Here is a 23,060-nt window from a genome sequence, read left to right as displayed (position 1 = left end):
TTAATTACATGCTAAATTAAATCTGTTTCGATTGTTCTAAATGCACAGAATGTCCCTGGCTGCTTATTGTGTCATCTGCTGTAGAAGAATGGGAACCTCCACTTCTCCGCCAAAAAGCAGCACATACTGGAGAGACATCAGTGAGTACAGTTTAAACGGCAGTATTTTCTTGTAGAAACAGTGATAGAATTGTGGTTTTAATCTAGGGTGGTCCGCAAAAACTTCTTTAATCTGTGATAAATCTCAGGTTTGTTTACAGCTTTTCTGTACTAATGGTTCACCCCCAATGTGTAGGCCCAGAGCCATGCATACTCCCTTTTCCTGGGAATCTCCCTCTCCCTTTGTTCCTGTCAGGTTCATACTCATCCTTGTAAATTCAAGTCTCACTGCATTCTTCAGCAGCTATTTATTAAGCTCCTATAAAACTGGTGCCAGGCCCATGTATTAGGTTCTGGGAACTCAGTGGAGAGCCAGGAAGCTGTTTCCCTTGCCCTCTAAGAACTTAAGATCTAGCACCGATCTACTGTCTTTATTTGTAAATATTTATGTTATTTATTGCTAATCTTTATTTGTAAAACAAGAGTATTAGCCTCGGCCATCTTTCATTCATTCTGCTCTGTGCTGGGTACTGTTACTAGGCCCTGAGGGGACGGTATTGAATAAGACAAAGGCTGTCCTCATGGGGCTTCCTTTTGGTCTTTAAGAGAGATCAGTTTTTAGGACAGGTCCTTTTCATCTAGAAAATTCTGTGATTTTGTATTTTAAAAATACAAAACGGAGTGGAACAGGGAAGGGAGCTTTTCTTCTCTCATCATTTCTAGCAGAACAGACTCAAGAGTAGTGAATATACTTTAGGGTAGCAGAAAAGGCTGTGAGCCTGCATTCTGTTTCCAGGGCTTAGTGAAAAAGAAACAGCCTAGTATGAAGAAACAGGTGGTAGCAGTATAGGAGGAAATAAACTAGCTGCTCCTGGGGAAGTCCAGGAAGCCATCTTGGAATAAAGAAGACTTCCTAGAATTGTCCTCTTTCCTGTTCTGGAACCCTAGGTCCTAGAATTTGGGAGGAATGTCCATCTCCCTGGGCTGATATGTGGAGAAGTCAATGGAGAGTTCCTTAACCCTCAGTAGGGAGGAGAAATGTTTTCTTGGCAGCATTAGTTGAAGCTCTGAACAAAACCCTGAACAAACTTCTATACATCCAACAAATTATAGATTGACATTGACCTTTTTTCCCTTTCTTTTTGAAGGAAACATAATAAAGTTTACTGGATCACTTATTTTAGGGTAAGTGTCAACTGTGGAATGTTAATTGACTCCATTATAGTACTGTTTGAGAGCTCAGTGGAGGTAATTTACAGGTAGCATAGGGGTCGTGAAAGGGTATAGATGTTGGAATCTGTGAACATGTGGATTCATCACTGGTTAATCACTGGTTCCGTCACTTCAGTGTTGTCTCGATCCAGTTGCTTTAAGCCCTGAGGAGTGTTTTCTCTTGGATCTAAGTATACGATGGGAATTCTGCCCCCTGGCACTGTTGCTCTGAGGAAAGCACTTGGCAAGTACAGAGCAGGCATTCACTGATTAGCTTTCACATACCTAAAATCACATATTGTGTTTGGTTATGAAGAGGTTCAAGAAAGCTGAAATCAACTATAGTCAAAATTATTTTCGAAAGTCCTTTGAGTCACCATAAAGCTGTTATGGAAGGAATTGAGGTTGACTGAGAAAACCACTAGGTTGACGCTCCCACTTCATGCTATTTCAGAGGCACATGTTTAATGAATGGAGTGATTTTCTTCCAAAGGTTGCTATTTTTCATTCTCTTTTCTTCTTTTTGGAAAGGAGGGATGGATATATATTAAGTGTATGTCCAATGCTGCTCTAGTGTTTCTGTTAATAATATTCTTTTTCATTAGTGTAGATATGAAATCAAGTCTTAGATGCTAAAATGATAAAGCAGATATATTTGCCATTTTATCCAAATACATATATTTCTCCATGACACTGAAAGGTAAGGCAGAACATATTTAGAGGATTTTTTGCCTTGGACTCATTCCAGGCAAAAGATAAATGTTCTATTCTTTTCTATGATGCAGTTTCTTTGTTTATATCACAGTAAAATCAGGAATATTGTGAAAAATCACAATTTCTAGTAAAGAATTTTGTCTTTCATGAAACACGTGATAAAAAGTACTGAATAGATTTGTTCGTTTTGGCTCCTCTGGTCGATTCCCCCAGAGAGGTGATGACTCTCAAGAGCTTTCTTTCCACTCTTCTGGTGCTGGCAGTGTCTGGCCTTTCTGTCTTCCTTGTTTTTGCTGTAGAGTAGGAAGCTCAGGAAAAGGCTTCATATAACTGTTGTTTCTAAGCTCTGAGTTCACAGAGTGCAGCCTTTGTGTCTGGATATAAGGAGTGTGTGAATCAGTCTGACTAGGGGGAAAAATTCTTCACTTTAGGATATACAACATTGCATTTTACTTAAAAAAAAAATTCTAGTTTGCTTCCCCCCTACCTCCACCGTGCAGCTTGTGGCATCTTAGTTTCCCAACCAAGGACTGAACCCGGGCCCGTGGCAGTGAAAGGGCAGAGTCCTAACCACTGGGTCATCAGAGAAGTCCTTGTATTTCACTTCTAATAATTGATTTTAGGTTTAACACTTAGAGAAGAAATTTTCATATGCTGGTGTTAAGGAGTACAGATTGACTAATCTTTAAAGAAAACACTGGCATTATCAGTGTTGAAATTGAACAGTATATTTATATACTTTCAGAAAGTCTGTAATTTTCCTTCTAAGTAAGTATCTTAGAGGAACATTTGTATCTGTAGAACATAAGTATGTATCTGAGAGGAACATGTATGTATAGAACATAAGTATGTATCTCAGAGAAACATACACACGTGCATACAGTGCAGATGTATATGATGTGTAACAGACTGTAATTGACTCAAAACAGAAACTCCCTAAATGCCCATCTGTGGTAGAATGGATAAGTAAGTCATTATATAGCCACACAGTGGATGAATCACATACCATGTGAAAATACAAATGCTTGAACTCCAGACACACGTAACAACGTGGGTGAATCTCACAGGAAGAAGGCTGAACTAAAGAATACATACAGTGAGATCCCATTCCTTTGAAATTCACAGACAAAATTAAGCCTTGTTTAAAGGTTCGTGTTTAGGTGGTGAACTATAAAGAATAGCAAGGATATTATAATCAGAGAATAATAATTGGCTATAAAGATGAGAGACTGGGTCAGGATCAGGGAGGGACACACTGTGGGCTTCTGGGTACTGTTAATGTTTTTTGCCTGGGAATGTAATGCAGATATTTGTTATTATTCGTTAAGCTGAAATGTGTATATACATTTGTATATATATGTATAATGTATGTTATATACACATTACCGTATTCGTACTATGTTTCCCAATAAAAAAGAAAGAAAAACGTTCTACAGAAAGCTTATTAAAAAAGAGTGGCTCCTGTGTTATATTTAGATTATATGTTTATGATGAATTTTTTGTTTCTTTTTAAGAGGCTCTTTATTTATTACATATGAAGTTCTGGCCTTGAAGAAGTCTTTGACATTAGATACTCAAGTGGTAGAAAGAGAAAAAATGAAGTCATATATATATGTGCACACAGTTTCTTTAGATAAAACAGAAAATCATGGTAAGTTCATGGTAAAGTAATCTCATCTTTGTGAACAATGGAAGCTAGTTATTGAATTTAAAAAATGAGTATTTAGGAATGTAAATTGGTACAAACACTATGGAAAACAGTATCCAGATTCCTTAAAAAATTAAAAATAGAACTATATTAGAACTAGCAGTTCCATTCCTGGGTATTTATTCAAAGAAAATTCTAAAAGATCATCCACCCCTCTATTCAGTGCAGCATTATTTACGATAGCCAAGTTATGAAAGCAACCTAAGTGCCCATCAATAGATGAATGGATAAAGAAGATATGTGTGTATATACACCACGAAATATTGCTCAGCCGTAAAACAGAATGAAACCTTGCCATTTGTAACAACTCAGACAGAGAAAGACAAAATACTGTGTGATTTCATGTATATGTTGAGTCTAAAAATCGAACATGAGTAAACAAAACAGGATACCGAATCGTTTATACAGAACACCTACAGGTGTTTGCCAGAGGGGTGGGGTTGGGGAAGGAGAGAAATAGGTGAGGGAGATTGAGAGGTACCATCTTTTGGTTGTAAATAAATGAGTTATAAAGTGTTCAGTGTGGGGAATGTGGTCAGTAATTATGCACTACTCTTGTATGGTGAGAGATAACTAGATTTAGCGTGCTGATCATTTTGAAATATATAGAAGTATGAAATTACTTCATGTGACTGGCAGAAATTAGAACTAAAATGTTTCACAGAAAGGAAAATTATTCTTAACTGTCTCCCAGCCATACTAATAGTATCAAACTAAAATGAAATAACTTTGTGAAGGAAAAGCTTCTCCCAACCACCCAGTTGTAAAAGTGATCAGGAGGCTTACATACAGAACAAAGTAAAAAAGGATATAAAAAATCCATAGTTCCTGCCCCAGTAGTGAAATCAACAGTCCTGGTGGCCCAGTGGTAAAGAATCGGCCTGTCAATGCAGGAGACACAGGTTTGATCTCTGGATTGGGAAGATCCCCTGAAGAAGGGAAAGGCAGCCTACTCCAGTATTCTTGCCTGGAGAACTTCATGGACAGAGGAGCCTGGCAGGCTATAGTCCATGGGAGTTGCAAAGTCAGACAGGACTTAACAACTAAATAACAACAACAATACCAGTAACTAATACAATGTTGTAAGTCAGTTATACATCAAGAACAAACTGACTCATAGAGAAGAGGTCAGATTGGTGCTTACTGTTGGCAGGGCGTGTGGGGGCAGCGGGAATTGGATGAAGAGAGTCAAAATGTACAAACCTCCAGTTATAAGTACTCGGTGTGTAACATACATTAATAAATGTAATTAACACTGCTGTATGTTATATATGAAAGTGGTTATGAGAATGAATCCTCAGAGTTTTCATTACAAAGAAAAAAATTTTTTTTCTATTTCTTTAATTTTGTATCCATGAGATGATAGATGTTCACTAAATGTTATGGTACTTGTTTCATGTAAGTCAAATCATTATGCTGTTGACTTTAAACTTATATGGACCTGTATGTCAATTGTAGCACAATAAAACTTGAAGAAAAAACTATAAAAAAATTTAAAAATGAATACAATATTAATAAAACAGGTTTAGCTAACTGTAAGAATAATCAGACCTGTAAGAGCCGAGTTCCTAAGGAATTAATTGCAAATCAAATTTTGGACTTCACATATTTAACCAAATTTGCAGCTCTCCTGTAACTAAGTCAGGTGAAGACTAGCCAACTGTTTTAGTCTAAACTTGGAGTTCCTTGGTGGCTCAGCTGGTAAAGAATCCACCTGCAATGCGGGAGACCTGGATTTGATCCCTGGGTTGGGAAGATTCCCCTGGAGAAGGGAAAGGCTACCCACTCCAGTATTCTGGCCTGGAGAATTCCATGGACTGTACAGTCCATGGGGTCACAAAAAGTCAGACATGATTGAGCAAGTTTCACTTTCACTTGGAGTTCTTTACTTCACGAGGACTGTCAGTTCAGAGGCTGGTCCTCAGTTTAGCAAGCATAAAAGCATGATTTTTGTCACTTAGCTCAGAGGTATTTTTGCTCTAAGGCATTTATTATTATGCAGCCTAAACTCATGGGATAGATTCATAAATATGAATACCAACTTATTTACAGAGGGAAAGAAAAAGGTGTCATTAAGATTGGAAAACCTGGCTCTACTAGTCGAAACACTCCCCTCCTCCACATTTAGGTCAGATGGAAACCCAGTTAGTAATCAGATGGTTGCTTGGTGAACATGAACTTTCAGAGCAGAGTATCTTTTCATCAGGATATGGGTAGCCTGGCAAGTCATCACACTAGATTTACAGCTGCCTGTTGTACGTCGTCAGCCAGAAGAACCATGCCTGTGAGCAGTTTACGTTCCCCGAGTCGGGCAGGTTCTGCTGCTACCCTGTCTGCGGCTGTATCTATCACTGCCCTCTGCAGTCTGTATGTATTGTTATTGTACCTTCCTTATTTCAAAATGCTTTCATGGTGTGTGACATCAATTACACGGCTAATTTTTATAGCATATAATTTACTTATGTAGTAAAGCTGAATCTCATTAGTCAGGTATCTCTAATTTTTGCTTTGAGAAGGGTACTTTTAAGTGACATTTTCTCAAATATAGTTAATCCTGTGTTGTATATGAGGATTTTTGTTAGCTTTCTTTTTAAAAAATCGGAACTTAATTTATACATTTTTCTTTGACGTATTGGAGCACAGCATTAAGAGTACCTATTTGGTTTTATTTACGTCTGTAATCATTCTAGGAATCACGTACCAGGCAAGAAAAGAGCTTCACAAAGCAGTAAGAAAAGTGTTGGCGACGTCAGCCAGGATGTTTCGGGGTCCGTTTGCTGGTGAGTATCACATATTTTAACTGAGAATCCTTATCAGTAATCTGAAAGTTATTCAATGATCAACCTGAGATTTTTTGTTCCATTTCTTGTACAAAGAAGATTTGTTCCAAATCTTCTACAAGATTTATTGTAGCTATGGAAAATTGAATAACCTTGTTCTCTTGGGCTATACTTAATTTTAAGGACTTGATGCCTTGGAAAGATTTTTCCTTCTATCTTGATGGATGCGTTATTTTTAGATAGTTGTAAATAAATATTGAGACTCTCTTGATGAATATTTCAAAATTACTTGTTAGAAAATCATTTCCATGCTTTCTCACATTGCATCAAAAATATAGATTCACAATTGGGCAAATCTACATTGTGGAGCTAGCTGTAAAAGGGTTGACGTGATCTCTTCACAAAGTTGGTGTGATGAAAAAGGAAAGGTGGGAAAATTTTCTAGAATTAAGATACTAAAGAGACTTAACCAAATCCTGTTTGTTTTTTTTAAACAGCTCTAAAAATATTTTGAGAAAAGTTGGAGGAATTTGAATATGGAGTTAGACTGATTTTTAGATGATCTGGAAGATTTTTGTTAGTATTCTTAGATGTTATAATGGCATTGTGATTATATAGGAGAATGTAGGCATATTCTTCAGTTCAGTTCAGTTCAGCTCAGTCGTGTCCGACTCTCTGCGACCCCATGAATCACAGCACGCCAGGCCTCCCTGTCTATCACCTCTTAGGAGATGCTTTTAGAATTATGAAAGGGTAAAATATCATTACTTCTGCAACTTTCTTTTACACAGTTTAGAAAAAAGTATATAACATCCAGGGGAATTCTCTGGTGGTTCAGTGGTTAGGACTATATGTTTTCTCTGTCAAGGGCCTGGGTTTAGTCCCTGGTCAGGGAACTAAGATCCCACAAGCTGCTCAGCACAGCCAAAAAAGTAAAATAAAATACACACACCATGCAGATTAAACAGCTATGGCAAAATAAGAACATTTGTTAAATCTAGTTGTGGTAAACATGTGGCTGTTAATGTATTATTATTTTAATCTATCTCGTATACTTGATATTTCTCATAATAGAAAGTTTCTTTAGGAAAAAGGAGCCAAAAAGAAACAGAGATCTCATTGTGAAAGCCAACATAATACATAAAACAAAAGCACATACATATTATATGTAACAAAACATCATAATATGACAGAACTGAGAACAAGTCTATCAGTCATTATCAACACCTGGAGATGGATTTAACTTCCCTATTGTAGATTTCAGATACTTAACAAACTACCGTCATACATGTGAGGATGAAAACATTTTAACAGTTCACATTGTCTTTTTTTGTTATTGCAAAGACACATTTAGTACAGTCGATATAGAAGATCATGACTGCGCTGTGTGGCTGCTGCTGAGGAAGAGCCGGTCAGATGACAGAGCAGCCCGACTACAGGCCGTCCAAGAGATGTCGGAGGCCCATCACTGGCATGGTAAGGAGACGTCTGCGCACGCCACACACGTCGGCAAGCTCGTGATCTCTGATGTGAAATGAAGGGCCAGAGACATCAAAGAAGGAGAATAATTCAGGAAATATTAACATGTGTAAACAATATTTTCAAAAACTTTAAAAGAAACTCCAGTGATAAAGTACAAAACCTGCTGGCCTGGTAGCCATGGGGTGTTTGGTAAGAACCCCCTGAAAAGGGAGGTAGATATATGTGGATAAACTTTCTACCAGAATGAACTTTTTATACTTGACGGGAGAAACCCTTGATTCTGATGCTGCTGTTGCTGCTAAGTCACTTCAGTCGTGTCCGACTCTGTGTGACCCCATAGACGGCAGCCCACCAGGTTCCCCCATCCCTGGGATTCTCCAGGCAAGAACACTGGAGTGGGTTGCCATTTCCTTCTCCAATGTGTGAAAGTGAAAAGTGAAAGTGAAGTCGCTCAGTCATGTCCTACTTGTAGCGACCCCATAGACTGCAGCCCACCAGGCTCCTCCGTCCATGGGATTTTCCAGGCAAGAGTACTGGAGTGGCTTGCCATTGCCTTCTCCGCTTGATTCTGATAGGTATAGCTTAATGTGTTGGCATGTTTTTTCGTTCCTATTTAATGAGATATATTTTAATTGCTGGCTGCACCAAAGTGATATGTACTTTCAGTTTGACAGTCTCTTTGGCTTTAATGTAATGATTAGTCAAATGTACCTAAGTGGCATGTGTATGTTTGTTTTTTAAGAAGGGTTTTTAATATTTAATTGTATTTAAAATTGTAGGTTCTGCAGTAAAAGTACATGAGCAAGAGCTCAGATCTGCTCTGAATATAGTACAGGGACTAAAGTCCACTTTGTTAGTAGAGTCCTCTTATAAAAAAGGAGCCTTCCCTGGTGGCTCAGACAGTACAGAATCTGCCTGCAATGCAGGAAACCTGGGTTTGATCCCTGGGTCGGAAAGATCCCCTGGAGAAGGAAATGGCAACCCACTCCAGTATTCTTGCTTGGAGTATTCCATGGACAGAGGAACCTGGCGGGCTACAGTCCATGTGATCACAAAGAGTTGAATACAACTGACTAACACTTTCACTTTCACAAACATATAAAAAGAATAAGGTTCTCAAAGAAAAGTTTAGTTTCAGAATAAGATCTCTGTCTCCATACAAGTTTGTTAGTTAGTTTGACTGATTGGTGACTATAGTAATTTATAATGTAAAAATAAGCTTACTTAATCTGAGTGGTCATCTAAATTAAATTCACCCATTCCAGTCCATTTTAGTTCCCTGATTCCTAAAATGTCAATGTTCACTCTTGCCATTTCCTGTTTGACCACTTCTAATTTACCTTGATTCATGGACCTAGCATTCCAGGTTCCTATGCAATATTGCTCTTTATAGCATCGGACTTTACTTCCATCACCAGTCACATTCAACACCCAGTTGGGTGTTGTTTTCGCTTTGTCTGTTTCTGTTGTTGTTTTCGTTCTGTCTCTTCATTCTTTCTGGAGTTATTTCTCCACTGATCTCCAGTAGCATATTGGACACCTACCGACCTGGGGAGTTCATCTTTCAGTGTCCTATCTTTTTGCCTTTTCATACTGTTCATGGGGTTCTCAAGGCAAGAATACTGAAGTGGTTTACCATCCCCTTCTCCAGTGGACCACATTTTGTCAGAACTCTCCATGAGCCATCCGTCTTGGGTGGCCCTAGTTTCATGGCTCATAGTTTCATTGAGTTAGACAAGACTGTGGGCCATGTGATCAGTTTGATTAGTTTTCTGTGATTGTGGTTTTCATTCTGTCTGCCCTTTGACAGATAAGAGGCTTATGGAAGCTTCCTGATGCAAGAGACTGACTGAGGGGAAACTGGGTCTTATCCTGATGGCCATGCTCAGTAAATCTTTAATCCAATTTTCCGTTGATTGATGGGCGGGGCTGTGTTCCCTCTCTGTTGTTTCACCTGAGACCAAACTATGGTGGAAGTAATTAAAAGATGCTTGCTCCTTGGAAGAAAAGCTATGACCATCCTAGACAGCATATTAAAAAGCAGAGACATTACTTTGCTGACAAAGGTCCATCTAGTCAAAGCTATGGTTTTTCCAGTAGTCATGTATGGATGTGAGAGTTGGACTATAAAGAAAGCTAAGCACCAAAGAATTGATGCTTTTGAACTGTGGTGTTGGAGAAGACTCTTGAGAGTCCCCCAGACTGCAAGGAGATCCAACCAGTCCATCCTAAAGGAAATCAGTCCTGAATATTCATTGGAATGACTGTTGCTGAAACTTGAAGCTCCAATCCTTTCGCCATCTGATGCGAAGAACTGACTCATTTGAAAAGACCCTGATGCTGGGAAAGAATGAAGGCAGGAGAAGTGGACGACAGTGGATGAGATGGTTGGATGGCATCACCGACTTGATGAACGTGAGTTTGAGTAAGCTCCGGGAGTTGGTGATGGACAGGGAAGCCTGGCGTGCTACAGTCCATGGGGTTGCAAAGAGTTAGACACAACTTAGCGACTGAACTGAACTAGTTCAGTGGAGAATGTGAGTGGAGATTTAGAATAAAAATCTGATTCAAAATCTGCCTTCCAGGACTCCATTCAGATTTTTGCTCTATCAGAAACATCAAAGTTTGAGCCCTGGCATGTAGATTTTGAAAAAATTCCATACTTGATTCTGACACCCAGGTTACACAGGGCTATTATTAAAAATAATGTCTCCTCCAGTGGTTGCAGATTTTTTGGGTTTTTTTTTGATACATGTCTTAATACATTTGGGATACTGTAGCAAAATGCCATAGACTAGGTAGCTTATTTTGGGCTTCCCAGGTGGCTCATATGGTAGAGAACACGCCTGAGATGTGGGAGACCTGAGCTCAATCCCGGACTGGGAAGATCCCCTGGAGAAGGGAACGGCTACCCACCCCAGTATTCTGGCCTGGAGAATTCCATGGACTGTATAATCCATGGGGTCACAAAGAGTCAGATACAACTGAGCAACTTTCACTTTTCAGGTAGCTTATAAACAACAGAAATTTATTTCTCACGGTTTTCTGGAGGCCGAGAAATACAAGATCAGGGCAGCAGATGTGGCACCCTGGTGTCTGGTAAGGATGGAGGGAGCTCTCTGGGGTCCCTTTTACAGGAGCACTAATCCCAGTCATGAGCGCTCCAAATCACCTCGCAAAGGCCCTACCTCCAAATCCCATGATTAGGTTCCAATACACGAATTTGGGAGGGACACAAACATTGACTCTATAGCAATACATAAAGAATGGAAGAGTGAAATCATGAAGCCTTAACCAAAGTACTGCTATCTGGTTATTCATCAGCATCATGGAATGCCAGAACACCATAGCAGTACCAGGGGATGATGGATCTAAATGGAACCGTAGGTTTTCGTTGATGTTGTTCAGTTGTTAAGTCATATCTGACTTTTTGCTATGCTGGATTGTAGCATGCCAGGCTCCTCTGTCCTTCACTGTCTCCCGGAGTTTGCTCAAACTCATGTTCATTGAGTCAGTGATACTATCTAACCATATCATCCTCAGACACCCTCTTCTCCTTTTGCCTTCAGTTTTTCTCAGCATCATGGTCTTTTCCAATGAGTTGGTTCTTTGAATCAGGTGGCCAAAGTATTAGAGCTTCAGCATCAGTCCTTCTAATGAATATTTAGGATTGATTTCCTTTAGGATTGACTGGTTTGATCTCCTTGCAGGGTTTTGAGTAATGATCAAAATAGCTTTTGAATGCTGAAATTTTTTTTAAAGAAGAAATTAAATTGGTTCCGATCTATCAGGTTTCACATTTGAGGTTTATTTTTTCAAAAAGGTTAGTTAGACTGTGATATATCGATGTGTTGAGAATTAGATAAGTCATGGAAATGTTGGATATTTAGCTTGTTGATACTGTAAATGCAGTGAAATTTTGAATTACAAACTTATAGTTTAAAAATTATGTTATTCATTTAATCTTTGAAACAACCATAAACTAAGTTGGGTGCTAACAGATCTATACTTCTGCAATAGATTACCAGTATAGGATAATTGCTCAAGCCTGTGATATGAGAACCCTTACTGGTTTGGCACGAAGCAAAGAGAGTGATCTTCGGTTTTTTCTCCGCCCTCCTCCTCTGCCATCTTTAAAAGAAGTAAGTAAAAATAATCTACTGAGTGAAAAAAAGTTTAATATATCATCTTCACTTTGGGTGCAAAATAACCATTCAAAAAACAATTTTTTGGCTGCTTCTCACAAGCAGGTTAGTTAGGGTGTAAACCTGAAATTGTAGCTTCCATTCCAAGGTTTCTTGATTCCTCAGGAGGTGCTACTTCTCCTAAATTATTTTCCTCTCTGTGGGGTTGGGAGTCTCTCTACACCAGAGGGTGGCTTCTGAGCATATCAGCATCCATAAATTGGTCCTTTGTTCTAAAAGATTGCTATAGATCAGTTTTTTCTCAATCTCAACACTACTGACATTTTGGGTCAAATAATTCTTTATTTCTGGAAGCTGTTCTGTACACGGTGGGAGCTACTCCCTGGATGACAGTAGCACGCCCTAGTTGTAACAACCAAAAATGTCTCCAGATATTTCTAAACATTTCCTAGGGTGCAAAACAGCCCCTGGAGAACCACTGCATTTAGATACCAATGTATCACCATGTTGTTGTTCAGTCGCCAAGTCACATCCGACTCTTTGAGACCCCATGGACTGCAGCACGCCAGGTCTCCCTGTATTACTATACATGGATATTAATTGTTAACCACTAATAAAGATATTAGAGCATGTTTCTTAAACGCTTTTCCTAGGCTTTCCTAGAAAACGAAAATCTGAAAACTTTGCCATGATCTTTTGAAAAACAGAAAAATAACTATGCTAGATGTAAGTTATTAGTGAAAATCAGAACAATAAGAACAAGTTGTGGATATTAAAGAGCCAGCTTTAATTAGAGAGAATGTAGTAATTCATTTTGAGTCAAGATGTGAAGTGGCCCATGAGCTGAAATCTTGAGTGGTAAATTGCAATAGGTCTTTCAGGCTGAGGTAGTAGACATGGAAGTATGGAATTCAAAATTAAACTGTTCTCTTTTACCAGGTGGGTGACCGGCTTCGAGACTAAAAGCATTGATTTACCTCTACTATTTGGTTTTGGCGTAGAGTCTTTGGGTGCTTTTCATTATAATCAATTGTTGAGTTTAATGATGAAGAATTTTTTCCCTTTATTTCAGGATTCTTCCACTGAGGAAGAGCTCAGACACTTGCTGGCTTCTTTACCTCAAACAGACCTGGACGAGTGTATCCAGTGTTTTACAGCTTTGGCTCTGAGTGAGAGCAGTCAAAGTCTAGCCGCTCAGAAGGTTAGCTCTTTTATTCAGTCAGTAAATATCTCTGAGTGTCCACTTTTCTAAAATGTTGTGCTAGGGGCTAGCACTTAGAGCTTTAGGGCAGTCATTCATCCAGGAACTGAATAAACTTACTACTGATTCCTGGTTGTCTGCCAGATCCTGGGCTTGGTGTTGGGGATGATGGGGAGCCAGGTAATAAACAGAGTTACATAGCGTGTACGAGAGGTCCAGGAGCCCATCACTCTATAAGAGGCCATGTTCGAAAAGCTCTGTAGGACATCCTCTGAAGTTGGCTCTTGAAGTATGAATATGTAGTAACTGACAAGGCTATTAAATATTACCTCTTGCGTTGGTGATGCCTGAATTCAACTTCTCTAACCTGTGTTCTCACCTAAGCTCCAGGTTTAAATATCGCAGCCTCCTTCTTGATGTCTCTACATGGATGTTTAACAGGCATCCCAACTGAGAGTGCCGAACTCTCCCTCCCTCCCTCCACAAAGCTCTTCCTCCCCTAGTCTGTTTTGTTTCAGTAGAGGGCAGAGCATCCATGTAGTTGCTTAAGCTAAAGCCTGGGAATTCTTGATTCCTTTCTTCCTTGTTCACCTGATCGGCAGTTAGTGTAAGCTGCTCCTTCACATATGGCTTGAATCCGTTTGTCTCACCATCTTCACTGTAGCCACTTACTCCTGGCTAACGTCGTCTCTTTCTCACAGTGTTCCTTCATCCTGGTTCTGCTCTTCCCTTCATTTAAAAATAATTTTAAAGTCTCTTTCTATTATTTCAGTTTATTGGGGTGTTGATTCATATTTGTGGAGGCTCCCCCTTATGTTATATTGTGGATTAACACGCGTTAATCATTTTTACTGTGAACTTATCTTTAGCTAGACTGATTGTTTTCTATGAGAGTCCCAAGCACCTCAGATTCTAAATTTATTGCTATGGAGAAGTTTTTATGTTTGCTTCTTTTGGATACCCCAAGGGTTCACTATAATGAGACAATTTTTTTTATATTAATTCCTTAGTTTGGAATTTCTAGAGCACATTGGTAGTGTGAATTCAGATACATCTGTGGATGATATAGATTGTGATTGTGATTTCCCACTCAAAGCCCCAGCAGAGACAGTCTTCTTGCTCATGGACTGGTGAGCAGAGTTTTTCGAGACTTTCTTACAGAGAAGGAGGCAATCTTTGCAGGGTTCTCCCTTTAAGTAGAGATCTTGGATCTAGCTCCCAGAGAACATGAGGCTCAAACCCCATCTCCTGTGGTGATGTGACCCCTGAATGGGCGTTACTATCCCGTCCTCGGGGGCCTGCAGGCATTTTACCTCATCACGAGCTGACCCATCCCTGCTGTGCTTACCACTTCTGCTGAATGTTGTTTGCAGTTCTAGCACCCAGAGGTTTCCCTTTATTTCTTTCTTATTTTCTTTAGAGCTTGACTTTGTTTCAGAATAGCTTTTGCTGTATTTTATTAAGCATGTTTGTCATGGGAGGGCTCACTATGTCAACTAAAGAAAAACGCACAACCTAAAGTTCCAGGTTAAGTTTTATTTGGGGACCTTATTGAGGACTGTAGCTCAGATAGCTCCAAGGAACTGCTCCAAAGAGGTGAGGGAGAAGCCAGGATATCTGAGTTTTTTGTTGGGAAAAAACCCTGTGGTTGAACATCAAGGATTATTGCTAATCACACACACAAAAGAAAACACATCTTGAATTAATGATTTTAGTGCTTTTCTGTGTATGGGAAGATGCAAGAATCTGGGCTCTTTGAAATTATTCATTAGATATGCATCTTCATCACCTCAGGCCAGTATCCAGAGTGCAGAATTTTCTCTGTTTTCCTCTACCGGGAATTCCCCTCAGGATGCACAGTGGGTAGAGTGTGCTGCAGTGGCTGATGGCTTGATGGTGGGCACCGTATTTTGTTTAGTGTAATGGCAGGCTACATTCTTTGTCCGTACTTAGGAGCCAAGTTCACCTTGCTGCCTCTAGAAAGCTTCCTTATCATGTCTTCATCACCTCTAGGAGCTATCCGTTCCGTTCTGTTCTGTCGCTCAGTCGTGTCCGACTCTTTGCGAGCCCGTGGACTATAGCCGACCAGGCTTCTCCGTCCATGGGATTCTCCAGGCAAGAATACTGGAGTGGGTTACCGTTTCCTAGACACTGCTTTAACCTTCAACTTCTGTCTCCGGTTCTGTGTCCTCAGCAGCTGCAGTGATTTAAAAAAGAAACAAAACACAAGTTCGATCAGGTCACACTCCTGCTTGGAGCCCTCCAAATGGCTCCCCATTGCACATTAAACCTGAGCCCCTCACTGTGATCCAGGCACGGACTGGCCTGTGTTTACCAGTGTGCCTGCCCCTAGGAGTGGTGAGGAGATTGACAGGAAGGCGCCACTGGGCGCAGATGTAGAGAGTAAAGTTTGTTTGGTGGCAAAGAGGCTGAAAACTGAAGGAGACCCCGCTTAGGTGAGGAGGGCAGGGTTGGCACTGTGGTGAGAGCTCTCAGAGTGCTCCCTGGGAAAGCTCCACTCCTTGGGAGTAAGACTACTTTCAGACGGGAAAAGCCATCACTTCCGATGGAGGTGTCTGTTATCTCCCGCAACCCTTACTCCTGCTGTTCTAGCCACGGCCTGTTGACCAGATGTAAACACCTGGCATAAAACCACCCATACATAGCAGAGGGCTTCTCAGTGAATCACAGCAGCCTCCCGCTCCGGCCCATCCAGGGTGGTCACTGGCTTCCACTGTTCCTCTGCTATCATCTCAGCAAGACTTCTGTCTTCATAAAATAACTTACAACAGAAGAGACCCACAGACCTAGAGAATGAACTTAACGGTTGTCACGGGGAAGGGACAGTTAGGGAGTCTGAGATGGTCATGTACACACTGCTGTATTTAAAATGGATCACCAACAAGAACCTACTGTACAGCACAGGAAGCTTGGCTATATTAATGGCAGTGTGGATGAGAAGTTGGGGGAGAATGGATACAGGGATGTGTATGGCTGAATCCCTTCACTGTCCACCTGAAACTATCCCAGTATTGTTTGTTGATCAGTTATATCCCAATACAAAATACAAAGTTAAAAAGAATAGCTCTTACATCTCTAAGAGAAATCCAAACAAATTATAGTCACTATTACTATATTAACTATATAATCGACTCAGTGAGGAGAAAGCATTTTTCAGTGAAACAAATGCATTTTGTTTGCATTTGTTTTGCAATAAAAATGCAATTAAAAAAAGCATTATCAGTAAATCAAATCATAGTATTCTGTATTCTTTTACCAATTGAACTGCCAGCTAAAAGTTTGCACTTGCCATCTGCCTCCACAAGGATTAAGTCACTGACCACTGTAGCCACTATCAACCCACCCCAGAGGGAGTTCAGGGTGGAGATTAGGGATGAGGCCCTCTGTGCTCCGGGAAAAGCTGGCAGAACAGGCCTTCAGATAGGTATTTCTAGGAAAAGATTTTATGAGCCCAGGTTCTTGCATCTCTCTTATCTAGAAAAGCAGTAAAATCATTAACAGTGTCATGTGCTCCTCACTTTGGCCTCTGCCATAGTGTGTGCTTGACTGTACATCCCCCTGTCATTAAAACCATATAAAGCACTGGCCTTCCCCCTGCCTCTTCGGAACAGTTCCTCGGAACTGTCCGAGACGCTGCCTCTCCAGGCTACAGTCCTCATTTTTCCCCAAATAAAACTTCACTCACGACTCTCACACTATTCATTTTTTTTTCAGACAGCTGAATGTCTTTCCCTCATTTCCGTTTTTATGAGAAATTAGGGACATACTAGTAGCTATGACTTCTCTAGCTTACGTTTTACAGTTTCTCCTTTGGGCCGTGTCTTGGAATCGCTCCAGTGAAGTGCAATCATTGTTTTCCTTTCGATGCTCAGAGCGTCACTGCCTGGCCACCAGAGCCTGTTCCTTGTCATCCTTTTTAATTCCATCCCCAAGGTGGCTGTGAGAGCACCTTTGTTTTCTGACCGTGAGAGGTCCCTGGCTCTTCTCGATGCTTCCTGCCCCCCGCAGGGCATCCCACGGCCTCCGTCTCCCACGACTTCTCTCTCACCTCCGTCCTCATCCCCCTGCAGGGCCCCTGCTACCTGGCCTGGAGCGCCTCATTTTTCAGCACCAAAGATCTTCTGCTCATGACTATTCAGTTGACGTCCCTCTGCCTTCTCTAGTGTTCTGTCACCTTCTACAGGGTCTCCTCACCTTTTGCTAAGTGAAGAGAGTGCGCGGTGTAACACGTACCACTTCCTTGCGACCTGGATGCCGTGGCCTCAGCCAGCAGTTTAAAGGAGTAGCCCATCTTTAGTTAGTTTCATATTGAAATCAGTCATTTTAGTTCTGAGATCCCATCTCATCAGACCAGTAAGCAACTCCATTCTAGTTCCTCTTACTCCCCAGTTTAGTCAGGCTCTGTTTTTTTTTAATGAGTTGGGGCAAGTTGGGGGAAGGAGTGGGAGGAGCGCCTGTCTGGTTTTTAGTGATCTGACCAGTTAATGACAGACCTGTCCCATGACAGTCCCCAAGCCCCCATCAGGTGGCGGGGAGGGGGGCGGTTGCGGCTTCTCTACAACACTGCTCACGTGCAGAGGTCCCTCTGGGCTTTAGCAGACAGCCTGCAGTTATGATTGGGTTCAGAGCATGGCTTCTTAACCTCTGCACACCATGGATTCCCTGGTGACTTGATAAAGCCTATGAACTCATTTCTAGAGGCTTAAAATACATAGGATTACATGGGAGACCGATTATATTGAAATACCATTATCAAATTTACAAATTTGTAAAATATGTACTTTAATTACAAACTTAAAGAATTGCAACGATAATATATTTCCGTAGACTTGGCGGTTATTCCTATTTTATCCCGTTTGTTTTATCATTCCCCGTTTACTCTCCATGTATGTGTGTGTGTGTATATATATTTTTCTCTTTGTTGGTTACGCTGGGTCTTCGCCGCTGCACAGGCTTTCTCTGGTTGTGGTGAGTGGGGGCTCCTCTCTAGTTGCAGTGCTCAGGCTTCTCACTGCAGCAGATTCTCCTGATACAGAGCAGAGGCTCCTGGAGCACAGGCTTCAGTAGTTGCTGCACGCGAGCTCAGTAGTTGTGGTGGGTGGGCCCAGTTGCTTTGAGGCTTGTGGAATCTTCCTGGGCCAGGGATCTAACCCATGTACCCTGCATTGGCCGGTGAATTCTTATCCACTGTACCACCAGGGCGGCCCTATAGGTGTATTTTTTCTACGTCTGTTTTTGCGCACATTTACAGTTTTCCGCCCTGTGCCTTTTGAGAGTTAGATGCAGGGTCAGTTTTGGGTCGCCAGTGTGAGAATGTGCAGTTGGCATTCAAAGAAACCATGAACATGATGCTGTTTTCAGTGACATGTGGTGGGGAAAAAGATGCACCTTCTGTTATTTGCAGGGCTTCCCTGGTGGCTCAGACAGTAAAGCATCTGTCTGCAATGCGGGAGACTCAGGTTCTATTGCTGGGTCAGGAAGATCCCCTGGAGAAGGAAATGGCACCCCACTCCAGTACTCTTGCTGGAAAATCCCTTGGATGGAGGAGCCTGGTGGGCTGCAGTCCATGGGGTCGCAAAGAGCTGGACACAACTGAGCGACTTCACTTTGCTTTCTTTTCTGTTGTTGGCAGAGGCACACAGACAGCTGCTGTTCCTGTGGCTTTTTATCTTTGTTTGTAATTGAATACAATGAAAAGTTTCACTTAAGGGTTAGGAAAGTAAAGAGACAATTTTTTCCCATCCAAGCTTACATCCTCTCTTCCCTGAATTCTCTCTACCCCGAATTCTCTCTACCCCAGACCCTTAAGGATAACCTGGGTTACAAACTCATGCTTTAGAATGAACATCATTTACGCCCAGTGAGTTTGAACAAGTTGCAGAGCTCTAAGGTTGTAATTTTTTATGAAGAAACACTAGAGATTAGCTCTCACATGTATTAAAACAAAGGGACCCACAATTAGAGGCAGTATCAAAACACCCCACCCCTCTGCACCCCACCCACCCTGGCAATGGTTTGCCTTCCCTGCTTTTACTCTCTCAGTTCACTGGGAGAACTGGGTCGGTGAGCGGGAAAGTGCTTCTCAGCTTTAGCAGTCACCTACCCCCACAGCTAAAGCCTGGGAACTTTGCTGACTGTACTGGAGGGAGGCCAGGCAGGAGTGGCCTTGGTCTTCTACCATCCCACATGTTACCATAAAGATTGAGCCTCCTCTGATGTCAGGAGCCAGGTTTCAGCCTTGTTTTGGTTTTTGTTACCATTGGACACTCAACCCACTCCAGTGTTCTTGCCTAGAGAATCCCAGGGACGGGGGAGCCTGGTGGGCTGCCGTCATGGGGTCGCACAGAGTCGGACACGACTGAAGCGACTCAGCAGCAGCAGCAGCAGTCAGTCACCTTGTCTCCAGGTTCAGACTCTGTTGGAGGACCTCAGAGCCCAAGGGTGCAAACAGGATGCAAACATTTGGACAGTGTAGACTGTGACTTCTTTTTGATCCAATATGGCGAACTGCCTGGGGTCAAGAGAACAGGGGATGTGGGGCACTGAAGTGCTTTTTCCACCGTGAAGCTTCTGTGGTCTTGGGTTAAGGACAATCCAGCAATGTTGGGCGCTGTTTCATATATTTTAGAGCCATTATGTTTCTTTTCCTAAGAACTTTCTGCTTCTGACTATTGCTCATTTTTCCATAGCCTTGTTGATATTTTCTCACTAATTTTAGGCGATCATCACATGTTAGCGATCTGCTTTAAGCATTGAAATATTCTTTTCCCAGTTTATTTTTGTGTTTTAATATCTACTAAGGACTAGTCCCCACTACTCCTCTCTTTCATAATTTTCCTAACTCTTCTGTTTATTCTTCCATGTGAATTTCAGTTTCAATTTAAGAAGACTTAAAAGCTTTCTCTCTCTTTTTTTTGGCTGTGCTGAACGGCTTGCAGGATCTTAGTTCCTCAACCAGGGATTAAACCCCGGCCCTGGCAGTGAAAGCACTGAACCCCAACCACTGGACTGTAAAGGAATTCGCTGCCGCCCTCCCTTTTTTTAAATTAAAAGCTCTTTGATCAGTTATTATTGTATTTTAACTTTTTCTAGTAATGACTTTTCTATTATTCTGATTGATAGATTTTAGCTAGACTCTACTGGCATAATCTGACACCAGAACATCATTTGTTCAGCCCTGGCTTTTCTTACTGGGTGAAGATTTATGTGTTAGTCTCTGTACTTTCAGATAAGAGGACACAGAGGAAAGAACTGAGAAGGCTCAAAGACTGCTGTCTTCTAAGAATAACCCCACATGTTTTCTAGTCTAGCAACAGTTTGCATAATGAAAGTTCCCCGTAAGTCTCTGAAATATTTTGAGTCCTACATATTAGTTCTTTCTAATTACTATATATAGTACAGAGGTTGTTTTTGTTTTTGTTTTGTTTTTTGTGAAACAAAAAATATTAGGCCCTTTTTTTCACTAAGAATTTTAATCATCTCATTGTCAGGGTGGTTTATGGTGTTTCGGAGGAAATGGACTTCCTTATGCGGAAAGTTTTGGAGAAGTTCCTTCAGCTACAGTGGAAATGTTCTGTTTGGAAGCTTTAGTAAAGCATTCTGAGGTAATTTACATTTGCAAAATATGGTCACATTTTATGATCACATTGAAAAAAGTATACATGTTGATTCATTAAGGGAAGTAATTCTAATTTTTTATAAAAGAGAAAAAAAGTTTTTTGCTTGTTTTTATGCTTTTTTCTCAATTGTTAGCATTGATAATCATGATTTAGCACCAACACATGAATTTCATCTTTGCTAAGTATTTCTAAAAATGGATTTAATCTCAAGTGTACATAAAGCAACCTGTTGTCTAAATATAGCATTTACCTTTGAATTATGCTGTCTTCCATTACCTTACTCAGATAGTTTTTACAAGTAATATTATCAATAATATTAAACTTTACAAGTATTATTATTTAACTGGAGTTAATTTCCAGTTAAAATATGTGCCAAAGATGTAAGACAGGAAAAAAGTAAATACTTGGCAAAAGTATCTACTTGACCATAGCCTTGAATTTTAACCATAGCATGTATATGTCAGTGATTTTAAAAACTTTATTTTGCATTATGACAACGTTTCTATCATGATCGTGGTTTGATTTTATAAAGGAAAAAGCAACAGACTGTGGTGCTCAAGCATTAGTGCATAAAAGTCATCCAGGAAGTTTAAAGTGCACATTCCTACTCACCTCTGGCAGTTTGAATGGAGTCGATGTGAGGTGGGGTCCATCCCTGGTGAGGCGGGTCATCCCACATCATGAGAATCGGTTCTAAATGCTCCAGTTTAACTGGGAACCGTTAGACCTGGCACAAGAGCGCGGTGCTCTGGGCATCTCAGCTCCCACTGGTGGAATCAGGAATTGAGCACCAAACAGAGCCATTAGTGTCGTAACACGCTAAAAAGGGAACGTGGGAGAAGCAGCGTGACTTTTCTGTGACTTACAACTGGCGTCTGAAGCAGCAGGTGCATCTGCAGTAGTACGTCCAGTACACGGAACGCAACAGTTTCCTTTCCAGAAACTTCTCAACATGTGACATAGCTCAGTTGATACATGTCCCAAAGGCATACTTTTAAATGCATTTAAAATGTGGTGAAATTTAATAGGAGTTTAAAGGAGAGGGAAAGTCATTGCATCTACAGGACATGGTGTCACATAAATGATTAAAATTAAGTGCTGGGAAAAAGAGCAAGACCACCCTGGGGATCGTGGCAGACTGTCATGGGTCAGTTCTGTCGTCTTACCTTAATCCATAGATTTCCTTTGGCTTTCTTTGATCTCTTTTCTCCATTAAAAATGCGCATCCCCTTTTCTTTCTGGTTTTTACCTGATCTTTCTCTTTTAAAAAAATGTCCAACTCTTAAGTTTGAGGTGAGCACCCCTCTCTGAACCGCCCCCCCGCCAGCTGTGGGCTTGTGTGGGGTCACAGATATTGCTGATCTGTATCTGGGAGTTCATATAGGCAGAAGCAACATCTGCCACTTACACAGGGGATTATTTCCTGGCATCAGGTGGCAGGTTTCTCAAGGGGAGAAGACCCTTTAATGTAGTTTGAAACCAATCAAAGTATCCATATATATTGAAACAATTCTGAAATAATGACATCACGGTTCCATCCAACCAAGAGCTAAGCAGAATGACTTTTAAGAATAAAAACGTCACAATTCCTAGTGGCCTTCATTTTTCAGTGATTTTTAAAGCACTTCCCACACAGATGGGGGTTGGCTGATATATCTGAGTTGAGCTGAGAGTTTGGGGGTCTCCCTGGGTCTCTTCCTTGAGCAGGAGCCACCTGGCTGCCCACCAGCATGCTCTGTCACCTGGTTAGTGAACTTGTGCAACATAAAGTGAGCTTTCATTAATTTATTGTGCTAGATACCCACACATTGTGATAAAATTGAAGCAAATGGAGGCTTGCAACTACTGCAGAGGCTGTACCAACTTCACAAGGACTGTCCTAAAGTACAGAGAAATATAATGCGTATCCTTGGAAATATGGCTTTGAATGAACATCTTCATTCTACTATAGTTCGCTCAGGTAACAACTTTACATACTGAGTATTTGGAATCAAGCCCTCTCTTCTTCTCCCACTTCTACCCCTCAGGTGTGGTACGCTAATTTCTCAACAGACATAAGGCTTTGCTTTGGGTTAGTTTC

At 41.0% G+C, this 23,060-nt stretch overlaps 1 protein-coding gene across 1 annotated transcript in view; it reads left to right on the top strand.

Moving 5' to 3' along the window:
- Positions 1–23,060, top strand: part of SERAC1 (serine active site containing 1) — a 55,914-nt gene that overhangs the window by 14,862 nt on the left and 17,992 nt on the right. Inside the window, exons 3-11 of the mRNA XM_055433080.2 lie at positions 49–140; positions 1,247–1,283; positions 3,539–3,675; positions 6,423–6,512; positions 7,857–7,988; positions 12,015–12,136; positions 13,212–13,340; positions 20,852–20,965; positions 22,778–22,940. Of these exons, the coding sequence (XP_055289055.1) occupies positions 50–140; positions 1,247–1,283; positions 3,539–3,675; positions 6,423–6,512; positions 7,857–7,988; positions 12,015–12,136; positions 13,212–13,340; positions 20,852–20,965; positions 22,778–22,940 (1,015 nt within the window). The 5' untranslated portion in view covers position 49. The remainder of the gene's footprint in view (positions 1–48; positions 141–1,246; positions 1,284–3,538; positions 3,676–6,422; positions 6,513–7,856; positions 7,989–12,014; positions 12,137–13,211; positions 13,341–20,851; positions 20,966–22,777; positions 22,941–23,060) is intronic.

This window comes from Moschus berezovskii, chromosome 10, assembly GCF_049115385.1.
Source record: "Moschus berezovskii isolate FMDL1 chromosome 10, NW_MosBer_1.0, whole genome shotgun sequence".
Lineage (NCBI taxonomy): Eukaryota > Metazoa > Chordata > Mammalia > Artiodactyla > Moschidae > Moschus > Moschus berezovskii.
This window is presented reverse-complemented; position numbering and strand designations above follow the sequence as displayed.